This window comes from Plasmodium relictum, assembly GCF_900005765.1.
Source record: "Plasmodium relictum strain SGS1 genome assembly, chromosome: 9".
Lineage (NCBI taxonomy): Eukaryota > Apicomplexa > Aconoidasida > Haemosporida > Plasmodiidae > Plasmodium > Plasmodium relictum.
This window is the reverse complement of record NC_041687.1, coordinates 697,563-716,950: the sequence shown is the minus strand read 5'-3', so window position 1 is coordinate 716,950 and position 19,388 is coordinate 697,563. Positions and strand designations below refer to the sequence as shown.

Here is a 19,388-nt window from a genome sequence, read left to right as displayed (position 1 = left end):
AAAAAAAAAATTGAATTTTTTTAAATATATAAAATTTATGAGCATAATTATTTTAACAAGAAATCTTGAAAAATTCTCATTTAAATTTAAAAATTAAGAAAAAAAATACAATAAAATTAAATTAAAAATAATTTTAACAAATATAACTATTAAAAATAATGAAAACTTCCTTAATTTGTCTCAAGAGACTCAATATCTGTGTAAATAGATGTCTCAAATATTTTTAATTCCTATATAAAATTTATTAATAATCATATTTAAAATACATTAAAAATTTTTAATATATATTCAAGTAAAATTTTGTGTAAATTAAAGCTCTTTTTAATTATTTATATTTTTTTTTTTTTTTTTATTTCATTTAATTTTTTGTTTTGCATTTTTTTAAAATATGCATATATAATTTATTTCTTTTTTTTTTAATATATCTTTATTTTTACATTATAAATATGAACGCGAATAAAAGTACAACCAACTTCAGACAAGCATCCTTCACAAACCTTTCTATCAATAGAGCATTGAAAAGCTCCTATGTCTTTTAATTTATTTCCTGAAATTAGAAATGTATCAAATAAAATATAAAACCTAACTTTTTGATTTTATTCTTAAAAAAATTTCTTATATATAACCTGACGCTATTTCCAAACCATTCACATTACAAAAAGAATTATTAACTTTCCAGCAACTTGAAAAGTCAATTGATATTAAATGTCTACAGTATTTTAATAATTCTCTGATACAAAAATTGTCAACATTTCTAAAAAATTATAAAAACATATAAATCCTTTTTTATAATATATATATATATATATTAACTATTATTTATAAATTATATACATTATTTATTAAAAAAAATAATAATAATAAAATGTATCATATTTTGAAGAATGATTTATATTCAATATCTTTATGTATAAATGACTCTTTTCTTTAATTACTGTAAACTGGACAATTTTATTTTTCTTAACTCCCTTAAATTTTTAGGAATTTGTAAAATTGTATCATTTTGTATTTCGAACGTTTTTGAAATATCAAGTATCTTAATTTTCTTAGAACTATTTAATACAGTCTTTAAAACTTCATTTGATATTTTTGTATCTGATAAATTTAATGCTAAAAGATTTGTAAAACTTTGAAAAAATATTGAAGAGCTATCATCAATACTGCATCCTTTTAAATTAAGAAGTCTTAAATTATTTGCTATTATATATAAATAAGATATATCACTTAGCTGTTTTGCATAAGTTATTTCAAAGCAAACTAAATTATTTAACGGAGAATCCAATTGTATATTTTCTTTATTACAACTAAATAACACTTTCAATGTTTCATTTGAATGATAATTAGATACATTTGCTGAAGTTGCATTTCCCATATATAGTTTTCTTAAAGTTGATTTAAATTTTAAAGGATATATTCCATCATGACTAATTTTATAACAGTTGCGTATATCAACTATTTTTAAATTTTTAAATCTATGTAAAAGAATTTTTAAGCTTGAATCGGTTATTTTATTACATCCTTTTAAACATAGAACCTTTAATGTTCTATTGAACTTAATATTGTTAGAATTGCAGAGTAAATTAAAATGATGTGAAGTTATATGAGAACAACCTGATAAATCTAGTATCTCAATATTTTGAGATGCGTATATTGTTTTTATTATACTTTCTGGAGAAATAGAATTTTTCAACGATTCATCATATATTAACTTTATACGTAAAAGTTGAATCATTTCACTAAATCTCTTATTTAATAAAAGTAAGTTTTTATTTTTGATATTTGATAAAATATATCTAAATATATCATCTCCTATATGATTGAAAATATCAAATTTATCACTTTTACTAAAACCATGAGGTTTTTTTATTATATTCTTTTTATTTTCTTTTATTACATTCACAGGAACGCATATATTCTTTTTTTTTATTATAGTAGTATTGATATTTCTTTTTTCATCTTGTTTGATCGATGGCAATATATTTATTTCATTATTATTATTATTATTTACTATTCCTGTACCTTTTGAATAATCTTTATCTATTTTTTTCATTCTACTAAATATATTATCATCTTTTATTTTATAAGATATGTTGTTATTTGTTGAATTTTTATCTAATATATTTTTGCATTCATTACTTGTATTATAACTTTGATTAATGTTTCTTAAAAAAAATTCTTTATAAGAATTATATGTACCAGGTGTATTTTTTTCTTGATTTGTTTTTATTCTTTTAGCTGATATTATATTACTTAGTATATTATCATCCGTATTTTCTGTTAATAATATGTTATTTCTACGTTTATAACTATCAGATATGTTCTCTATTTCTTTTTTTATTTCATAGTTATTTTGAACATTCTTAAATAAATTTTTATTTATACTTTTCATTCCACTTCCTTTTTCACTTACATTTTTAACACTAAAAATATTATCAATAGATGTGTTATCAAAATCCTTATTTTCCTTAACTCTATCCTCTACATTAGAAAATAATGACCAAATACTTTTTTTCTTTTCATTATCTATTATCAGCTTTTTATCATTATTTATATTATTATTTTTGTTATTTAAGTTATTTGTTACAAATAAATTATTGATCCCTATTTTTTCGTTGTTTTTATCCCCCATTATTCTATTCAAATCATCATCAATAAAAAAAAAAAAATTTATTTAATATAATTTTCCTTTTCTTAGTCAAAGCAAATATAAAAATCTATCTTTTATTTATACAATCAGATTTTCAATTAAAATATTAAAACGTATCATTGTTCATAATCATTTATTAAGTATTATTTACTTAAAAATATCATTTATTATATCATTTATAATAATATATAATTTTTTTTTCAATATTAAAAAGATTAAGAATTTTATAAATAAAAATCCTCGAAAAATAATTTGTACAATGGTACTTTTTTATTTTATTTTGAAGATTAAATTTTCTTACTTTTTGATATAAAATGAGAGAAGATAAAAGAAAAAAAAAAAAAGAAGAGGAAGAAGAAAAAGAAAAAGAAAAATGAAAATGAAAACGAAAACGAAAATGAAAATGAAAATGAAAATGAAGAAAAAGAATAAAAATTATGTTAAAAAATTGCTTCTGTTTTTATATATTATATATATTTTTTTTTTTTTTGGAGAATGATTTCTGTCTTAGAGAAATTATCGGACATATGAATCTAATTTTTATTTTATTTCAAATAAAAGTAGTAAAAAAATATATTTTTAGTTACATTATGTCAAATGATACATAATGTATATTCATTTGTGTTATTCGTAAAAAAAAAATATAATACTCATAACACTAATTTAAGTTAAAATTCTGTAAAAAATATATTTTATCAAAAAAAAAAAAAAAAAAATGCTTTTTTTTACTTTTAAAAAAAAAATATATGTAAATAGACATCCTGACTAAATTAACAAATTAAAAATATTTTTTAAAACTTTATTAAATTTTTTTTTTTAAATAAAAAAATTATACAAAAATGAAACATATTTAGATATCTATTGATAAATATATATATTTAATTATATTTTAAACAACGTAAAATTATATTTATAAAAAGTAAATAAATAAAAAGCATATAAATATAATGCAATAGTAATTTTTATAAAGAATATCCCACATAAACTAATTCTTATTGGAAAAAAAAAAAAAAGAAAGAACTTTCATTAAAATGGAAGTCAAAAAATATATAAAATAAAAGTAAATAAATAATTTTATTTATTATTTTATTTTATATATTGAAAAAAAAGTGTTAGAAAATATATAGAGAGAGAGAGAAAGAGAAAGAAAGAGAAAGAGAAAGAGAAAGAGCTAGATAAAAAAATACTATACAACATTAAAAAAAAAGGATACTATCATATATGAATGTGTTAAATATAAACGGCCGTTATTTTTTTTTTTTTATATTCAATATTATATTATATATCTTTTATTTTTCCATTTTTTTTTATAATTTTACTTTTTTTTTTTTTCCTGAGAAATAAAATGTTTGTATAAGTTCATAAGTGTCTGAATTTTTTATTTTTTTTTATTCTGCTTTTGTTTTTAGGTAAATGTTCAAAATCTTCAAGAATGTACATAAATATATATTAAACAATTCTCTATATCGTGGATATGTTTCCTTATGCATATATGCTAGTAATATTTTAATATTCAAAAAGCAAAAGCATATATATATATATATATATTTATTTTATATTTTATTTGATGTGTCTTTTGAATTTTGCTCAATTTTATCATTATTACAATATACATTAGTAGTAACATTATTCTGATTATTATTATTATTATTTTGATCTGGGTTTATTTTCCTAGAATTTTCATTTGGGATATCTTCTTTATTAAAAGAGGATGATTTTGAATGATTCACTAAAATTTTTTTCTCCAACGAATTTTCTTTTAAAGGTGCACTACTATAAGGTAAAGGGATAACAGGATCATCGTTTGAATCATCATCTTCACATATTTCATTTTGGTAAAGATTAAAAACATTTTTATTTTCATTGCCTTCATTATTTTTTTCTTCTTCAATATGAAATTGAGTATACTTTGGTATATTAAAAGTACTAACACTAACATCTTGTAAATTTAAAATATTTATCTCTTCATTTTTATAAATAACTGAGTTTTCATTAATAACAGCAGTTGGGTTTTTTATCCAAATGTGCTCTAATGCTTCATTTGCTGAAATTCTTTTTTCTACATTTAATTCTAGCAATTTGGATATTAAATCTTTAGCCGACGATGATATATTTTTCCATATATTATCTTTAAAGCTTAAAACATAATTTTTTTGAATATTCATTTCTGTATTTTTATTAATTGGGAATGGTAACTTCCCACTTAAAAGTAAATATAAAATTATTCCTATTGACCAAGCATCTACTTTGTGATTATATCCTTGTAATGTTATAACTTCAGGTGCAACGTATGCTAATGTCCCACAAGGTTCTTTTAATAATTCATTTGGAGCACATAACGTTGACAACCCGAAATCGGTTAATTTTATCTGAGCATCTCTTGATTTATCTGTTAATAAAATATTTTCTGGTTTTATATCCCGATGTATAATACCACATCTATGTAAATAAGCTACTGTCCTGATTAACTGAGAGATAATTTTGTTAGTATGAATTTCACTTAATCTAGTTTCTGATAGCAGAAAATCATATAACTCTCCGCCTTTTACTAACTCCATTGAAATGTACAATGTTTCCTTGGTATTAATAATTTCTTTTAAATAAATTACATTAGGATGTCTGAGTAATCTTAATATACAAATTTCACTTCTTAATAATTCTTTTTCATATATAGAAACTGATCTTTTATCAATTACTTTTATCGCAAACTCAGAATTTGTTTGCTTATTTATTCCCCTATATACTGTAGAAAATTTTCCTTGCCCTAACTGTTCATGTAATTCATATAAATTATATAAAGTGTTTTGTTTTGTTGAAGAATATAATGCTTGCATCCATTCTTCCCTTTCTTCATAACTATTTACATATAAATTTCTTTTTTGAACTTGTTTTGTTCCCTTATGACATATAGAAAATCCATATTTATTAATATGTTCATTTTTAGATATTTTTTCTACATAACATCCTTCTAAAAACATAAAACCTCTTGGTTTTAAGTTTCTTTTTTTATCATAATAATACAATAAATTATCAAATAAAATATAATACCTAGCTTTAAATTGATGAAGATGTTTCCCAATTTTGTATAATATACCTTCTTTTAGAGAATTTTTTTTTATCATATCTAAACATTTCTGAAAATCAAAGTTACAATAAATACAATTATAAAAATAACAATTTTCACTATCACAATATTCACATTCCATTGCTATCTTATTATCATTTACACAAAATCTAGGATATCTATTGTGGCAATTTGGGCACATTAAAAAGGGGCCTTTACAATTGGGACAAGAATATAAATTAATATCTTTCACATGTTTTTTTGTTAATTCATACTTCTTCCTCTTTTTTTTTTTTAAAAAACTACTTTCATTATTATTACTAGAACATTCATCTTTTTTAAATGAATGAACTTCATCAATAGTATTAAAACTATTACTTTTATTTTTCATATCATCTTTCTTACTTTTAAACTGTTCACAACCCTCTTCTTCATATAAAACAGTATTTCCCTTTATTTCTCCATTTTCCATTTTTTCCTGATTCATAAATTCCAATTTTTCTCCTTTATCTAAGTCTTCTTTTTCTATAGAATTCCTATTTTCCGTTGGTATATTAAAATCACAACTATTATCTCCTTTTTCTTCGCTTATTTCTTCCTTTTTTTCATTTGCCTTACTTAGAGAAGTAGAACCACTCACGTCACTTTTTTTATAGCATAACTCATTTTGTTCAGGTATATTAAATTCCTCTATACTTTGTATTTTAACTTCTGATAAATGTTTCCTTATAACTCCATTAACAGAAATAACACTTTCCTTTTCTAAATATCCCTCATTTATATTCTTCATATTTTCTTCATACTTTTCATTATTTATCAAGAGATTATTATTTAAAATATTGTTCAATTCAATTTTATTAGGAATTTTGTGAACTTTATTTTTAAATGCTGAATCATCATCTTTTATTACCTTTTTACAATATTCTTCATGATCCTTTTCTGTCTCATTATTTTTTGTTTTCTCGTTATTTATATTCACGCCCATTGCAACTTTATCTGTAGAATGTTTTTTTTTTCTGTGACTATTTAAAGAAGTAATGGGATAATATTTTACTTTTTCAATATTCCTTTTTGTCTTCTTATACTTTACTTTATTTTGTAAACTTCTCTCTTTGCAAACATCATTTATATTGAAACTTATTTTTGATGCTTGAATAAATTCTACAATTTCTTTGGAAAATATATCATTAAATGAATTTGTTAATAAATTAAAATCACATTCATAATTAGTTTTATTTTTATTGTTACTTTCACTTATATTATTTATTTCATTTATATTACTTTCTATTGTTTCATTAATATATGCATTTTTATTTTTTGATATATTTATATTATTCTGAATAGTACTATAATTTTTTTCTTCTATATCATCTGTTTTCATTTTATTATCATCATTATTCATAATCATTTTTTTTCCGTTATCTCTTTCAAAATGTAAAATATTTTCATTTATCAAAGAATTTCCATTTTTTAAAATATTTTTCTCTCCATCTAAAAGATCTTTTTCTTTTTCAATGAAATCATCAATATCATTTTTATTATAGAGATCTATATATTCCTGATTATAAATTTTATTATTATTTAATTCAACTTCTTTATGGAAAACACTAGCTTTATTTTTTAAATCTATTAGATCATGACCATTTTGATTTATTATTAATTCTTTATTTATAGGCTTAGAAAATTCCCTTTCTTCAAGTACTTCTTTATTATGTTCAATATTGTTTTTTTCTATATCTATTTTGCCTATTTCTTCTTTAATGGTAACATCACTTTCAATATTATCCTTTTTATTTACATTTTTTATATTTTCTTTTTCAATCACATCCGTATCATCATTTTTTTTATCATTATGCTTAATCCCATTAACATAATTTTCTGTTTCCTCATTTTTTAAAATATTTTCCTTCTCTTTGATATTTGTAATTTGGTTTTTTAAGTTATTACTTGATTTTTCAGAAGAAATATAATTATTCATTTCTCTATTTTTTTCATCCGTATCCTTACTTCCTTTATCATTCTCACATTCACTTATAATTTCATCACTTTTTACTTTATTATGAATAATATTAATTAATTTGTTATAATTTTCATTTTTCGTTTTTTTTTTATGCATTATTTCACCTTTTTCCTTATCATAGTCGAATTCTAATGCTTCTCTTTTTTCATTATCCTCTTTTTCTATATTTTTATTGTTTAAAAAATTAACACACATATTATCATTTGCACAATCATAATCAGGAGCCTGAACAATGAAAAGTTGCCTAATTTTAAAATATAATTCTTCTGTTATTATTTCTTCATTATCATCAATTTCATTATTTTTAAAGTTTTCTGATTTTATAACAAAATTACTAATATAATCTCTTCCATATAATACATTTCCTTGTAACCCCCATATATCTTCATGTAAACAACTAAAAAAGATATATAAGAAAAAATCATATTTATAAATAATACTTTTAAATTGTATAAGAGTTATCTTGTCATTATCTAAAAATTCACATTCTTCTAACATCATATCAACAATTTCATCAACATCAACATTTTTATCTGATAATTCATTATTTTCCTCATCATTTAATATATTTCTAGCTGTTTTTGATGGTAAGCAATACTCATTTAAAAAATTTTTTTTTTTTTTCTGTTCTCTTTTTCTCTCTTTTTTATAAATATTTATATTATCTCTTTTACTATATGTTTCTCCTTTACTTTTCTTTATTTCATTTCTTTGTTCTTCTTCATATTCTTTTTTCTCTCTTTCATCATTTGATTCTTTTTGTAATTCTTCATTTTCCATTTCTTGTTTTTCATATTCTTCCTCTTCATCTTCTTCACCTTCTCCTTCTATTTCATCGGTTTTTTCTTTTCCTTTTTTTTCTTCTTTTCCCTCTTTTTGTTTTCTTTTTTCTTTTTTCTTTTTTTTATTTTTAATTAAATATCCATAAATGCTAATAAAAGAATCAGAAGAATAACTAGAACATAAATCCCTCTGATCTTTATTTGAACTAAAGCTATTATAATCTCCATTATTCAAATGAGAACTAGTTTCATTACTAGTTGAACTATCAGAAGTTGATGATATATATGTGTTATTAGCAATTTTGTATTTTCTCAAACATTTTGATAAATTTTTTTTTGTTCCATCTTTAAAACCCTTTTTACATTTATTTAAATAATATTCATCATTAGCAAAAACACTAGTAGTACTACTAGAAGATGAGTTAGTATCATCACTTTCACTTTTATAAAAAGAATATTTCTTAGAATATTTTGATTTCTCTTTTTTTGATTTTTTATCAATGTTTAACGACTTATCTTCACATTGCTCAATACTTGTATCATTGATAAATTTTTTACTCTCATATTTTTCTTCCTTTCCTAACTTTTTCGACAATTCTTTATCATTTAATAAACTATCATGACATAATGTATGATTTCTTTGTTTTGAACATTTATTACAATTGAGAGCTTTATTTTCCTCATCATTTGCATTATGAAATAATTTATTATTATCTTCATTATTATTGTATTCGTCATATATATTTTTTCTATTTTCTTTACTAAAAAAAGCATTTTTTAATTTATGAATATAAGGGATATTTGAAAGCATAGCAACCATTTCTGATTTTTGAATATATCCATCTGAATTTAAATCAAAAATATCAAAAAGTACATTTATTTTATCACTCTTTGTTCCTCTACAACATATTGCAATTCCTATTATAAATTCTTCAAAATCTATATATCCAGTATTTTTGAAATTAAACTTTAAAAATAATCTCTCCCCCCATAATCCTGGCAAAGGGAAAAATTGAAGAAAAGTTTCTTTATCTATATAATTAGAACCAGATCGACTACCTAATTCTTTGTAAATCTTAATAAAGAAAAGAAAAATATTATATGTATTTAAATATGAAAATAATTGAATAAAATATATATATATATATATATATTTACATATATCAAAGGAATAAATGTATATAAATATATACATATATGCAAGATGAAAAAAATGAATATATATAAATATATAAATATTTTTTTAATACTTTTTTTAAAACTTCTAATTCATCTGTTTCAAATTTTTTGCTACATATTTTAAAATTGTTTTTTTGATTCTCCTTTTCTTTTTCCTTTTCTGTTTGTAGACCCATTTAAGAAAATTAATTTAATGCTTAAAATTTTAATTGAATGTAACTTAATAAAAATATATATAGAGAGAGAGAAAATGAAATAAAAAAAATAAAAAGAAAAAAAGATAAAGAAAAGTAAATTTAAAAGATCAAAATAAAGTACAAAAACAAATACACTTAGCAACAATAAACAAAAATTTAGAAATTTTCCTTATTTAAAAATTAAAATTTAATTCGACATTCTGTAATATATATTTATTAATATATTATTCCTTAATATTCACTTTTTCATATAAAAAATTTCTGACAAAATACATATATAAATAAATAATTTTTAAAGTAATATTCGCATTGAATATATCTAAAAAAAAAAAAAACAACACATAATAAATTGCCTATTTTAACAACAAAAATTTGTGTTATTTCAATTATATATCTTTTAAATACATATTTCTCTATTGTTTTTTTTTGTTTTTTTTTTAATTGAATTTATAATGGTATTATTATAAGCACACCTGCATACAATCACATTTTCATATATATATTTTAATTCATTGCAACGGAAAATAATAAAAAAAAAAAAATAAATAAATAAAAATAATAATAAACAAGTGATAAACTATATCGAATTAATTAAAAAAAATTAAATAATACATGTATAAATAATCGTATATATGCTTATACACATTAAAATATTCATATATATATATATATATATATATATATATATATATATATATATATATATATAATATTAAACAGTATTCAAGGACTATTATTAATTTGATTGTTATATTAAAAAACAATTTTGCTATAAAAAAAAAAAAATAATAACAAAGGCCAGAAGAATATATTATATAATTTTTTCATTTATTTTTATTAGCTATTTTATATTAATTCGTTTTTTTTAAAACAATATTACTTCTTTATTTTTTTACTTTAATAATAAAACAAATATTGAAATTCTCTTTTTTTCTAACTGTATTTTTTTTTTCCTTTTTGTTACAAATTATATCACAAACAATTCTTATAAATAAAAATGTATATGTAATATTTGTGAATTCAGTATAAAAAAAAAAAAGTTAGCAATTTAAAAATGAATAATTTAATAAAAAAAAAATTGACACATTTATATCTTAAAATAGCACTAAATACGAATAAGAAATAAGATATAAAAATTAACCTCTAGAAATATCAATGAAAAAAAAAAAAAAAAATTTTAAATAATTTCATTTCCTTTCTTGATTTTATCTAACAGAATTAAAAAGTGGTTGCTCATTTTATGTTTATTATATACGTACGTTATATATTTTTTATTTTTTTAATATAAATGTATATCTCTTTAAGATGTCTTATTAAATAAAAAACATCAAAAATATGTAGAGATAAAATAATTTTTTTTTTATAATTGTTTAGTTTTCAGTGATCCAAATGCTAATCTAAATAAAGCTTATAAAAAAAATTAATAATATAAAAATATTTACATATATTTTATTTTTACATTCCTTTTGTACGCTTTTCATTTTATCTTATCTATCTTTTATGCGTGCGCGTATAATTTCATATATGCTTTTGTATCTCATAATCAAATATTAAAAAAAAAAATTTCACTTACAAAAAAAAAAAAAAAAAAAAAAAAAAGGATACAATTAAAAAAAGGAAAATATAAATATTCTTTTTATTATAGCATTATGGAAAGAATATATCACTATATGTTTTCATAATTTTTTATATTATTCTTTTTTTTTCACTAAATGTTTTTTTTTCTATTTTTTTTTTTTTTTATTATTTATTATTTATTTTTATGCTTTTATTTTGTTTTATTCACTTTTACTTCATTTTATTCTATTTAGTTATAATTTTATTATACTTAATTCCATTTCTTATTTGTTCTTTTTTTTTTTTCTTTTTAATAAATAAACTAAAAAAAAATAACTCTTTTGATCATAAAATAAAAACAAAACAAAAAAAAATAAAAGGAAAAAATTTAAAATTTAAGTAAAAGTTAATGTAAATATTATTAATATATTTTTTAAGATTTATGTTAAATTTAAATATAATAATAATATATATGTTAAAAAAATAGCATGCATAAAAAAAAATATTATAAAAAAAAAAAATATTAAAAAACGTTGAGTAATAAAAGAAAATCTTATGCAGAATTTTTTTGAAATGGAAAAAAAAATTCTAATTAAAAATATATATAATAATTTAAGCAAGAAATTTACCAACTATTAATAAAAAATGTAGAAAAATAATTCATAAAAAAAAAAAAAAATTAAATAAATAAAATAATGTATTATAAATAAAAAAATACAAAACAAATATAAAATTTACAAAATGATATATTCCATATCTTAAATTTATCTAATATTTTTCTCTTTTATTTACTATAATTAAAAATAATTAAAATTTCACATTTTTCCAAATATATATATATATATATATATATATATATATATATATATATATATATATATATATTATATACTTATTTTTATTTTCATTTTCTTTTTTTTTTTTTTTTTTTTATGTTTTTTAAATATTTAGCAATATTATTTTTAAAAATTAGGAAAACATCAAAAAGAAATTTCTGAATGAAAAAGTTCCTATGATTTAAAGTGTTTAGACAATTATTTTAGAAAATATGCATAATTTTTAGTTTATTTGTTTTATATCAAATATAACTAATCAATTTTAATATTTACTTATTTTTGATATATCTTACTTCCTTTGTTTATAATTTTAAGATTATATTCTTTAAAAAAAAAAAAAGTTATACTTTATAAATATTCAAACTTCTTTTATTAAAAATATAGGTTTTATAAAATCTTTAAAGAAATATCAATTTTTTGCAAATTTAGGAAAATTATAAAAACAAGTATATTTTGTTTTATTTTTAAATGTTCTTAAATTACTTTTTTTTAATTATCAATTTATTGCTATAGTTAAAATGAAAAAAAAAATATATATATAATTCGTATGAATGGGATTAGCATAACTGTGAGATTACTGTTCAAAGAAGTAAAAAAAAATTAATGAAGAATACTTTGTTTCTATTATAAAAAAAAAAAATATTGCTTTAATTTTTTGCAAAATTATACCTATTTTTAATATTGCGAAATCGTTATAAACCCTTTAAATATATATATATATATATATATATATATATATATATATATAATATAATTTATAAAATAATTTGTTAATATTTTGATAAAAACCTTAATAATTTTTTTTTTTTTTTAAATTTTTTTAAAGTGCTATAAAATGATAAAAAATTATTGTTTGAATACAAAATTTCGTAAAATTTATAAAAATACCCATAAAAATATATATTTATATTTATCCCTTTTTGGTAAATATATTTATTATTTTATGAAGAATATTGTTTATATAATATTTTTTTCTTTTATATTTTATATGATATAGAACCTTTTTATATGTATATTTTATATATATATATATATAAATTTATATTTATGTTGAATCAAATAAGAAATCTTTATATTAAAATTCATTTCGATTCAAAATTTTTTGTAAAATCTTTTAAAAATTATAAATATATATGCCAGCTTAAAAATGAAGGAAACAAAAGAAACAAATGATATTATTAAATGCAATGCCCTCAAGAAAAATAATAATAAAAAAGCAATAAGAAATATAATAATAAGAAAATTGAGAAGGAGAATGAAACAGAAATTAAATAAATTAAATGATCAACATAACCATTTAGTCAATATTTTCAACAACTTAAATAATTTAAAAATTGAAAATAATATAGAATTTAAAAAAATATCAAATAAAATCTCAAAAGAAATTAAATATGCTAATGAAGAAAATAATGACGACATAGCAATACTAAAAATGGAGAAGGATTTAATAAAAGCTGATTTTACTAGAAACAAAAAAAATTTAAAAATATATAATGAAGATGAAGAAGAATATATGGAAAATGAAGATAGCGAAAAAAGAGTGAAACATGAAAAAAGAAAAAAAAAGAAAAGAAAAAATAACTCCTATTCATCTCAAAATTGTGTGAATTCAGTTACACCTATGCAAATTTTTTATGATAACTATGTATGTATGAGCAGTAAATGTGAGCATAATGATTTTACTAGTGATAATTTAAAATTGAAAAATTCTGTCGTTCTTGATTTGTTTAATATACTATCTAAAAACAAATACTACAAAGAAACAAATTTATGTGAAAACATTTTTGATGATGATGACAATGATAAAATTTATGCAAAAGAAAGAAAAAAATTAGAAAAAAAAAATCGGTTGATAAACTTTTTTATTAAAAAAAAAAAAAAGCGAAAAAAAGGAAGAATAAAAAAGGAAAAGGAAAAAAATATCAAAGAATTAAAAAATTATTTTATCAATAAAAATTCCAAAAAATCAAATATTATAAGTAACAAAGATGAAAATATTTCCAATACATGTGAAAGTTCATTAAATAAAAATATTAATTCTGACAGTAAAATGTTAAATGACAGTAATTTATATAATTCTTCCAATATAATTAACGAAAATAAAAATAAAGTATATTGGATATTCATGAAAGAGCAAATAAATAAAAATGTAAATAAAAATAACCTAAGAAATATGATTTCAAACGTTTTAACATTTTTCTCTAGTATAAGTAAAACTTTTTATTGTGAAGTTATGGACAAAAAAAGAGATAAATATATTAGCAATGACGATTTTAAATGTGAAAGAATAGAGAAATTTTATGATTATATTTTAGAAGATGAATATAATATCATGAACAATAACGATATAATTGATGAAACAAAAGGAAAATACAAAAATGATTCTAATATTAGTGCAGGAAAAAAAAATTATATATATATTTATATTAAGAAAAATTTCTTTCCAAAATATTTATTAAATTTAAAAAAAAAAATTAAATTGATTTTAATTTTTCAATCTAACGATATAAATGATTGTAATTATAATAACAATTCAAATGGAAATGACTTAGATTTAAATAGCAATGATGATGATGCAAATATTTATAAATTTGATAGTTATGTAGATAGTAATAATAAAGGCAATAATGTCATTAAAAATAATTTAAAAGAGGATATTATAAGAAATTTTACTAGTAAAAATTATGCTAATTTTAACGAAAACAATTCTTTAAATAAAAAAAAACTTAATATTAATTCGTATTTGGATCTTATATCTAAATATAATAAATTTTTAAATAAAAACAATCCCAAAAAAATGAACATTCTTAACAGACTTATATCATTAGACGACAATCTCCACTTTAATTTTATTTTTTTAAATTATTTACATAAAATAGAAGAAAATGAAAAAGAAAGATATGATTATTTTTATATTCATGACATAATATATGATAACTTAAAATATGATATAAAAAATATAAAAATTAATTTAGAAAAAATAATGAATAGTAAAAAAAAAAATAAAACACCTAAACCCTTTTTATTATTAAATTATATGAAGAAAAATTATACATTAAATATTAGAAATTATAAAAAAGGAAATTGTAAAAAAAATGGGAAAAGAAATAAAAGAGAATTTTACAAAATTAGCAAAAATAATGAGAGTGGTGAGTATATGAATAATCATAAAGATATAGTAAAAAGTGATGGTGATGATGATGATGAAAATTTAAAAAGGAAAAAAAAAAGGAACACGAATAAAAAAGGAGTACATAATAACAAAGAAAATGAGTATATAAGAAATAATGAAAATAAAAAAAATTACATAAAAAGAAGAAATTATAAAAACGTCTATTCCTTTTTTGATGAAGTATTATCTTTTAAAGGATTAGAAAACAATTTAAATAAAAATGAAGAAGTGGAAATACATTATTTAACAGTTTATAAACATATGTTAAGTTTTAATGATAATAATGATGAAATAACATTAAAATATTATATGTCTCATATACGAAATAATGAATTTAATATGGAATTTAAAAATAAACAAATTCCTTTGAAAATTCTTCATTTTTTTAATTATTATATAGGAAGAAAAAATCAGTTAAATGAAACTATTAAAGAGCATACAAATATATATAAACAAATATATAAGTTATGGAAAGAAGATATATATATATCAGAAAAAGAGAAAGAAAAAAAAAATATTTTTACATGGGGAATTTTGCCAGTTAGAGCATATGATCATCCAAATATATTTGTTCCTTTACCTTGTGGTTTTAAATATAATAATAAAAACTTAGCTTATTATATATCTAATGATAAAAAAATATATGATGATAATTTATTAGAAAAAAAAGAAAAAAAAAAAGAATACATGAATATTAAATATGCTAATTTAACAGGCCCTTGTATAAATTGGCGTAAAAATTGTATATTCGTTAGCGACATAAAAAAAAAGAAGTTTTTGCACATATCCGAATATTATCCCTATTTTTATTGCATGCAAAATATTAAATTGTCTTTATTCTCTTTAGAAAGAAATGTCATTTATAAAAACACGAATAACTTGTGGAATTTTAAAGAAGATGACCATTTAACAGATAGTGCGAAATCTTTTAATTCTATCAATTCTTACTCAAATAAAAAAAATTCACAAAATATATATACAAATGATAACAGCAATCCCAAAGAAAAGAATAATAATAATAAATCATGTAATAATATTAAGGAAGATAATTTTTTTAAATATAGATTATCAAAAAAAAGATTAGTACTAAAAAATGCTAACCATAAGTTAGAAGAAAATATGCTGTATAAGTTTTACAGTAATGAAGATTTATTAAATGAAAAAAATTACATATGGAATAAACAAGAAATAAGAACATTTTTAGAAAAATATTTAATATATCCTAAAAAATTTGATAAAATAAGCCAATTTTTAGAATGCAAAAATACTAAACAATGTGTTGACTTCTATTATTTAACAAAAAATTTTTTTTGTTTAAAGAAATTACTTTTAACCATATCAGAAAATAAAGGAAAAAGAAATAAAAAATGCTCTGTGAATGATATAAATAAAAAAAATTCGAAAGAAGAAATTGTTAATAAACTAATAAAAAAATTAGAAAATAATTATATCATAAGTGAATTTGAAGATATAAATTGTTTAAGTTATAGTTACTTAAACATAAGGAATTTCTTTAAAAATTATTTTATAAAAACATATAAAAGTTCATCATACAGTAAACACTCAGCAAATAAAGCTAATAATAATAAAAATCCTTCTTATAATAATTATTCAAATAAAGGAATAATTTTAGAAAATATGTCTGATGGATATGTAATACCAAAAAATTATAACTTTATTTTAAGCTCTAATAGAAAATTATGTTTTTTAGTTAAAAACAAAGAAAATTTTATATATAGTGGGATTAGTTCAGATATCATTGAAATAAAATATAATGAAAATTTAGATAGTATTAAAAAAAAGGAAGAAAAAAAAAAAAAAAAAAGCATACCACCTTATACTAAAAAGGTAACAAACTATTATAATAATGAAACGAATCCTACCATAGAGAAAGACTGTAATAAAAATAAATATAGTGAATTTTGCAATCCAAAGACCATTTCTTTATTTGATAAAAGTGATAATAAAATTAATAAATTAAAAAGAACTGATGAAACTTCTTGTCATGATTTAAAAATTATAAATAATGAATCAGTGAATATAGCACAAACATTTATAAATTCAGAATTAGGAAATCATCAAATAGAAAACATTAAAAAGGAAAAAATATATAATATTGATAATTGTAGAAATTATGATGCTAATAATAATATTATAAATGAAGATTCTAAAAAAAAAATAAAAAATAAAATTTTCTTAAGTGAAAATGATTTAAATGAAAATTGTAATGACAAACATATCCACAATAACGAATTCAATAGCAGTGAAGTAAATAGCAATTTTTGTAATTCCAATTTAAACTCACATGAAAAAAAAACGGAGAATGAAACATGTGAAGAAAGCTTATTTAAATGTTTTGAATTTTTAAAAAATATGAACCAAAAGAATAATGAAAACTTCAGTAAAAATTCTTATCAAAATCCTAAATCTACATCATTTTCATTTGATTATAAGTGTAAAAAAAGTATAAAAAAGAATTTTTTTCAAAAGAAAAGTATAATTTTAGAAAAAGAAAAAAACATTAAAAAAAAAAGTCAAATAATAAAAGTAAAAAATATGAATAGTTTAATTAAAGAAAAAGGGAAAAATATTAATAAAAGTAAGAAATCAGTTCAAAAAATAGGAGAAAAAAATACATTAGCAAATCAAAAAATTAATGTATTAAACTTAAGTAAAGGAAAAGGAGTAGAAATGAAAAAATATTTAGATAAAAATTGTGAAAATGAAATACTTTTTAAAAAAGAAAAAATAAATGAGTTTCGAAAACAAGAAAATGATGACTATGAATCTGAAGAAAATGAATACGAAGAAGTGAAAGAAGAGGAAGAAAAAGAGGAATCTGAAGATATACAAAAAGAAAAAGAAGATTATGATGCTGATGATGACGATGATACCGATAATGATGCTGATTCTGATGTCGATGATACTGATAATGCTGATTCTAATAAAAATGACGATGATACTAATAATGATGATAATAATGCTGATATTGATATTGATGTTGATTATGATGATAAAGAAGAAAAAAAAAAAAACGGAGAAGAAAATGGTGATTATATTTACTATGAAGAAAAGGATAAAAATGAAAGTAAAGATGAAATTGAAGGAGATAAAAGAATGGAATATTATAAAAATGAACAAAAAAAAAATATATATAGTGAAAAGAAGAAAGAAAATTTTGATGGAGAAATACTATACAATATGAAAAAAGGAAAATTGAATTATAAAAAAGATCAACATATACCTAGGAAGCATTATCATAATAAAGATGGTAAGTTTGCTTTATCATTAGGTGATAAAAAGTCATTAAATAAGTATCATAAAGATTTAAATGAGAATAATTATACAAGCAAAATTTACAGTGAAGAAGATATTAATAAAAAAAATATATATATCACAAGTAATAAAAATAATATTTTAAATAATAAAATTGTATGGAGTGATGATAATATTCCTGCAGAAATAAATAAAAAAAAAATTAATGGAAATTATACTACTACTACTATTACATCTTTACCTAATAAAATGAAAACAAATAATATAGATATAGAATCGAAAATAAATACCTTTATTAATAATAAATCTAATATAGAATTTTTTGACCCAATAAAACAAATTAAAAAATCTCATATAGAAAATTTTGATTCCTCTAAACAATTCCGAAAAACAGCAACTAAATGGACAGATAAGGAAAAAAAAATTTATTTCGAAATATTTTTAAGAGATGGAAAAAATTGGGATTCTTTATGTTCAGCATTAAAACCGTATGGAAAAACAAAAGAGCAAGTTAAAAATTTTTATCAAAATACAATTGCAAAAAAAAGAAAAAAGGAATTTAGTGATAAAAACAAAAATTTATAAAAGTTGCGAATTCTATAAATTAATATCATTCTGAATACTAATTCTAAAGATAATCTAAACTATCTTACATATA

At 19.0% G+C, this 19,388-nt stretch overlaps 3 protein-coding genes across 3 annotated transcripts; 1 reads left to right on the top strand and 2 right to left on the bottom strand.

Moving 5' to 3' along the window:
• Positions 1-170: 170 nt before the first annotated feature.
• On the bottom strand, positions 171-2,629 carry LRR11 (leucine-rich repeat protein; the record flags this gene model as incomplete). The annotated part of the gene is made up of 4 exons (XM_028676636.1): positions 171-230; positions 438-547; positions 627-754; positions 936-2,629. 4 exons carry the CDS (start codon positions 2,627-2,629, stop codon positions 171-173), a joined length of 1,992 nt encoding a protein of 663 aa, XP_028533105.1.
• A 1,571-nt stretch (positions 2,630-4,200) lies between these two features.
• CDPK7 (calcium-dependent protein kinase 7, putative) lies at positions 4,201-9,868 on the bottom strand (the record flags this gene model as incomplete). The annotated part of the gene is made up of 2 exons (XM_028676635.1): positions 4,201-9,588; positions 9,764-9,868. The coding sequence occupies 2 exons, from the start codon at positions 9,866-9,868 to the stop codon at positions 4,201-4,203; spliced, it is 5,493 nt and encodes a 1,830-aa protein (XP_028533104.1).
• A 3,561-nt stretch (positions 9,869-13,429) lies between these two features.
• Positions 13,430-19,315, top strand: PRELSG_0919800 (conserved Plasmodium protein, unknown function; the record flags this gene model as incomplete). The annotated part of the gene is made up of 1 exon (XM_028676633.1): positions 13,430-19,315. One exon carries the CDS (start codon positions 13,430-13,432, stop codon positions 19,313-19,315), a length of 5,886 nt encoding a protein of 1,961 aa, XP_028533103.1.
• Between the last annotated feature and the right edge of the window lie 73 nt (positions 19,316-19,388).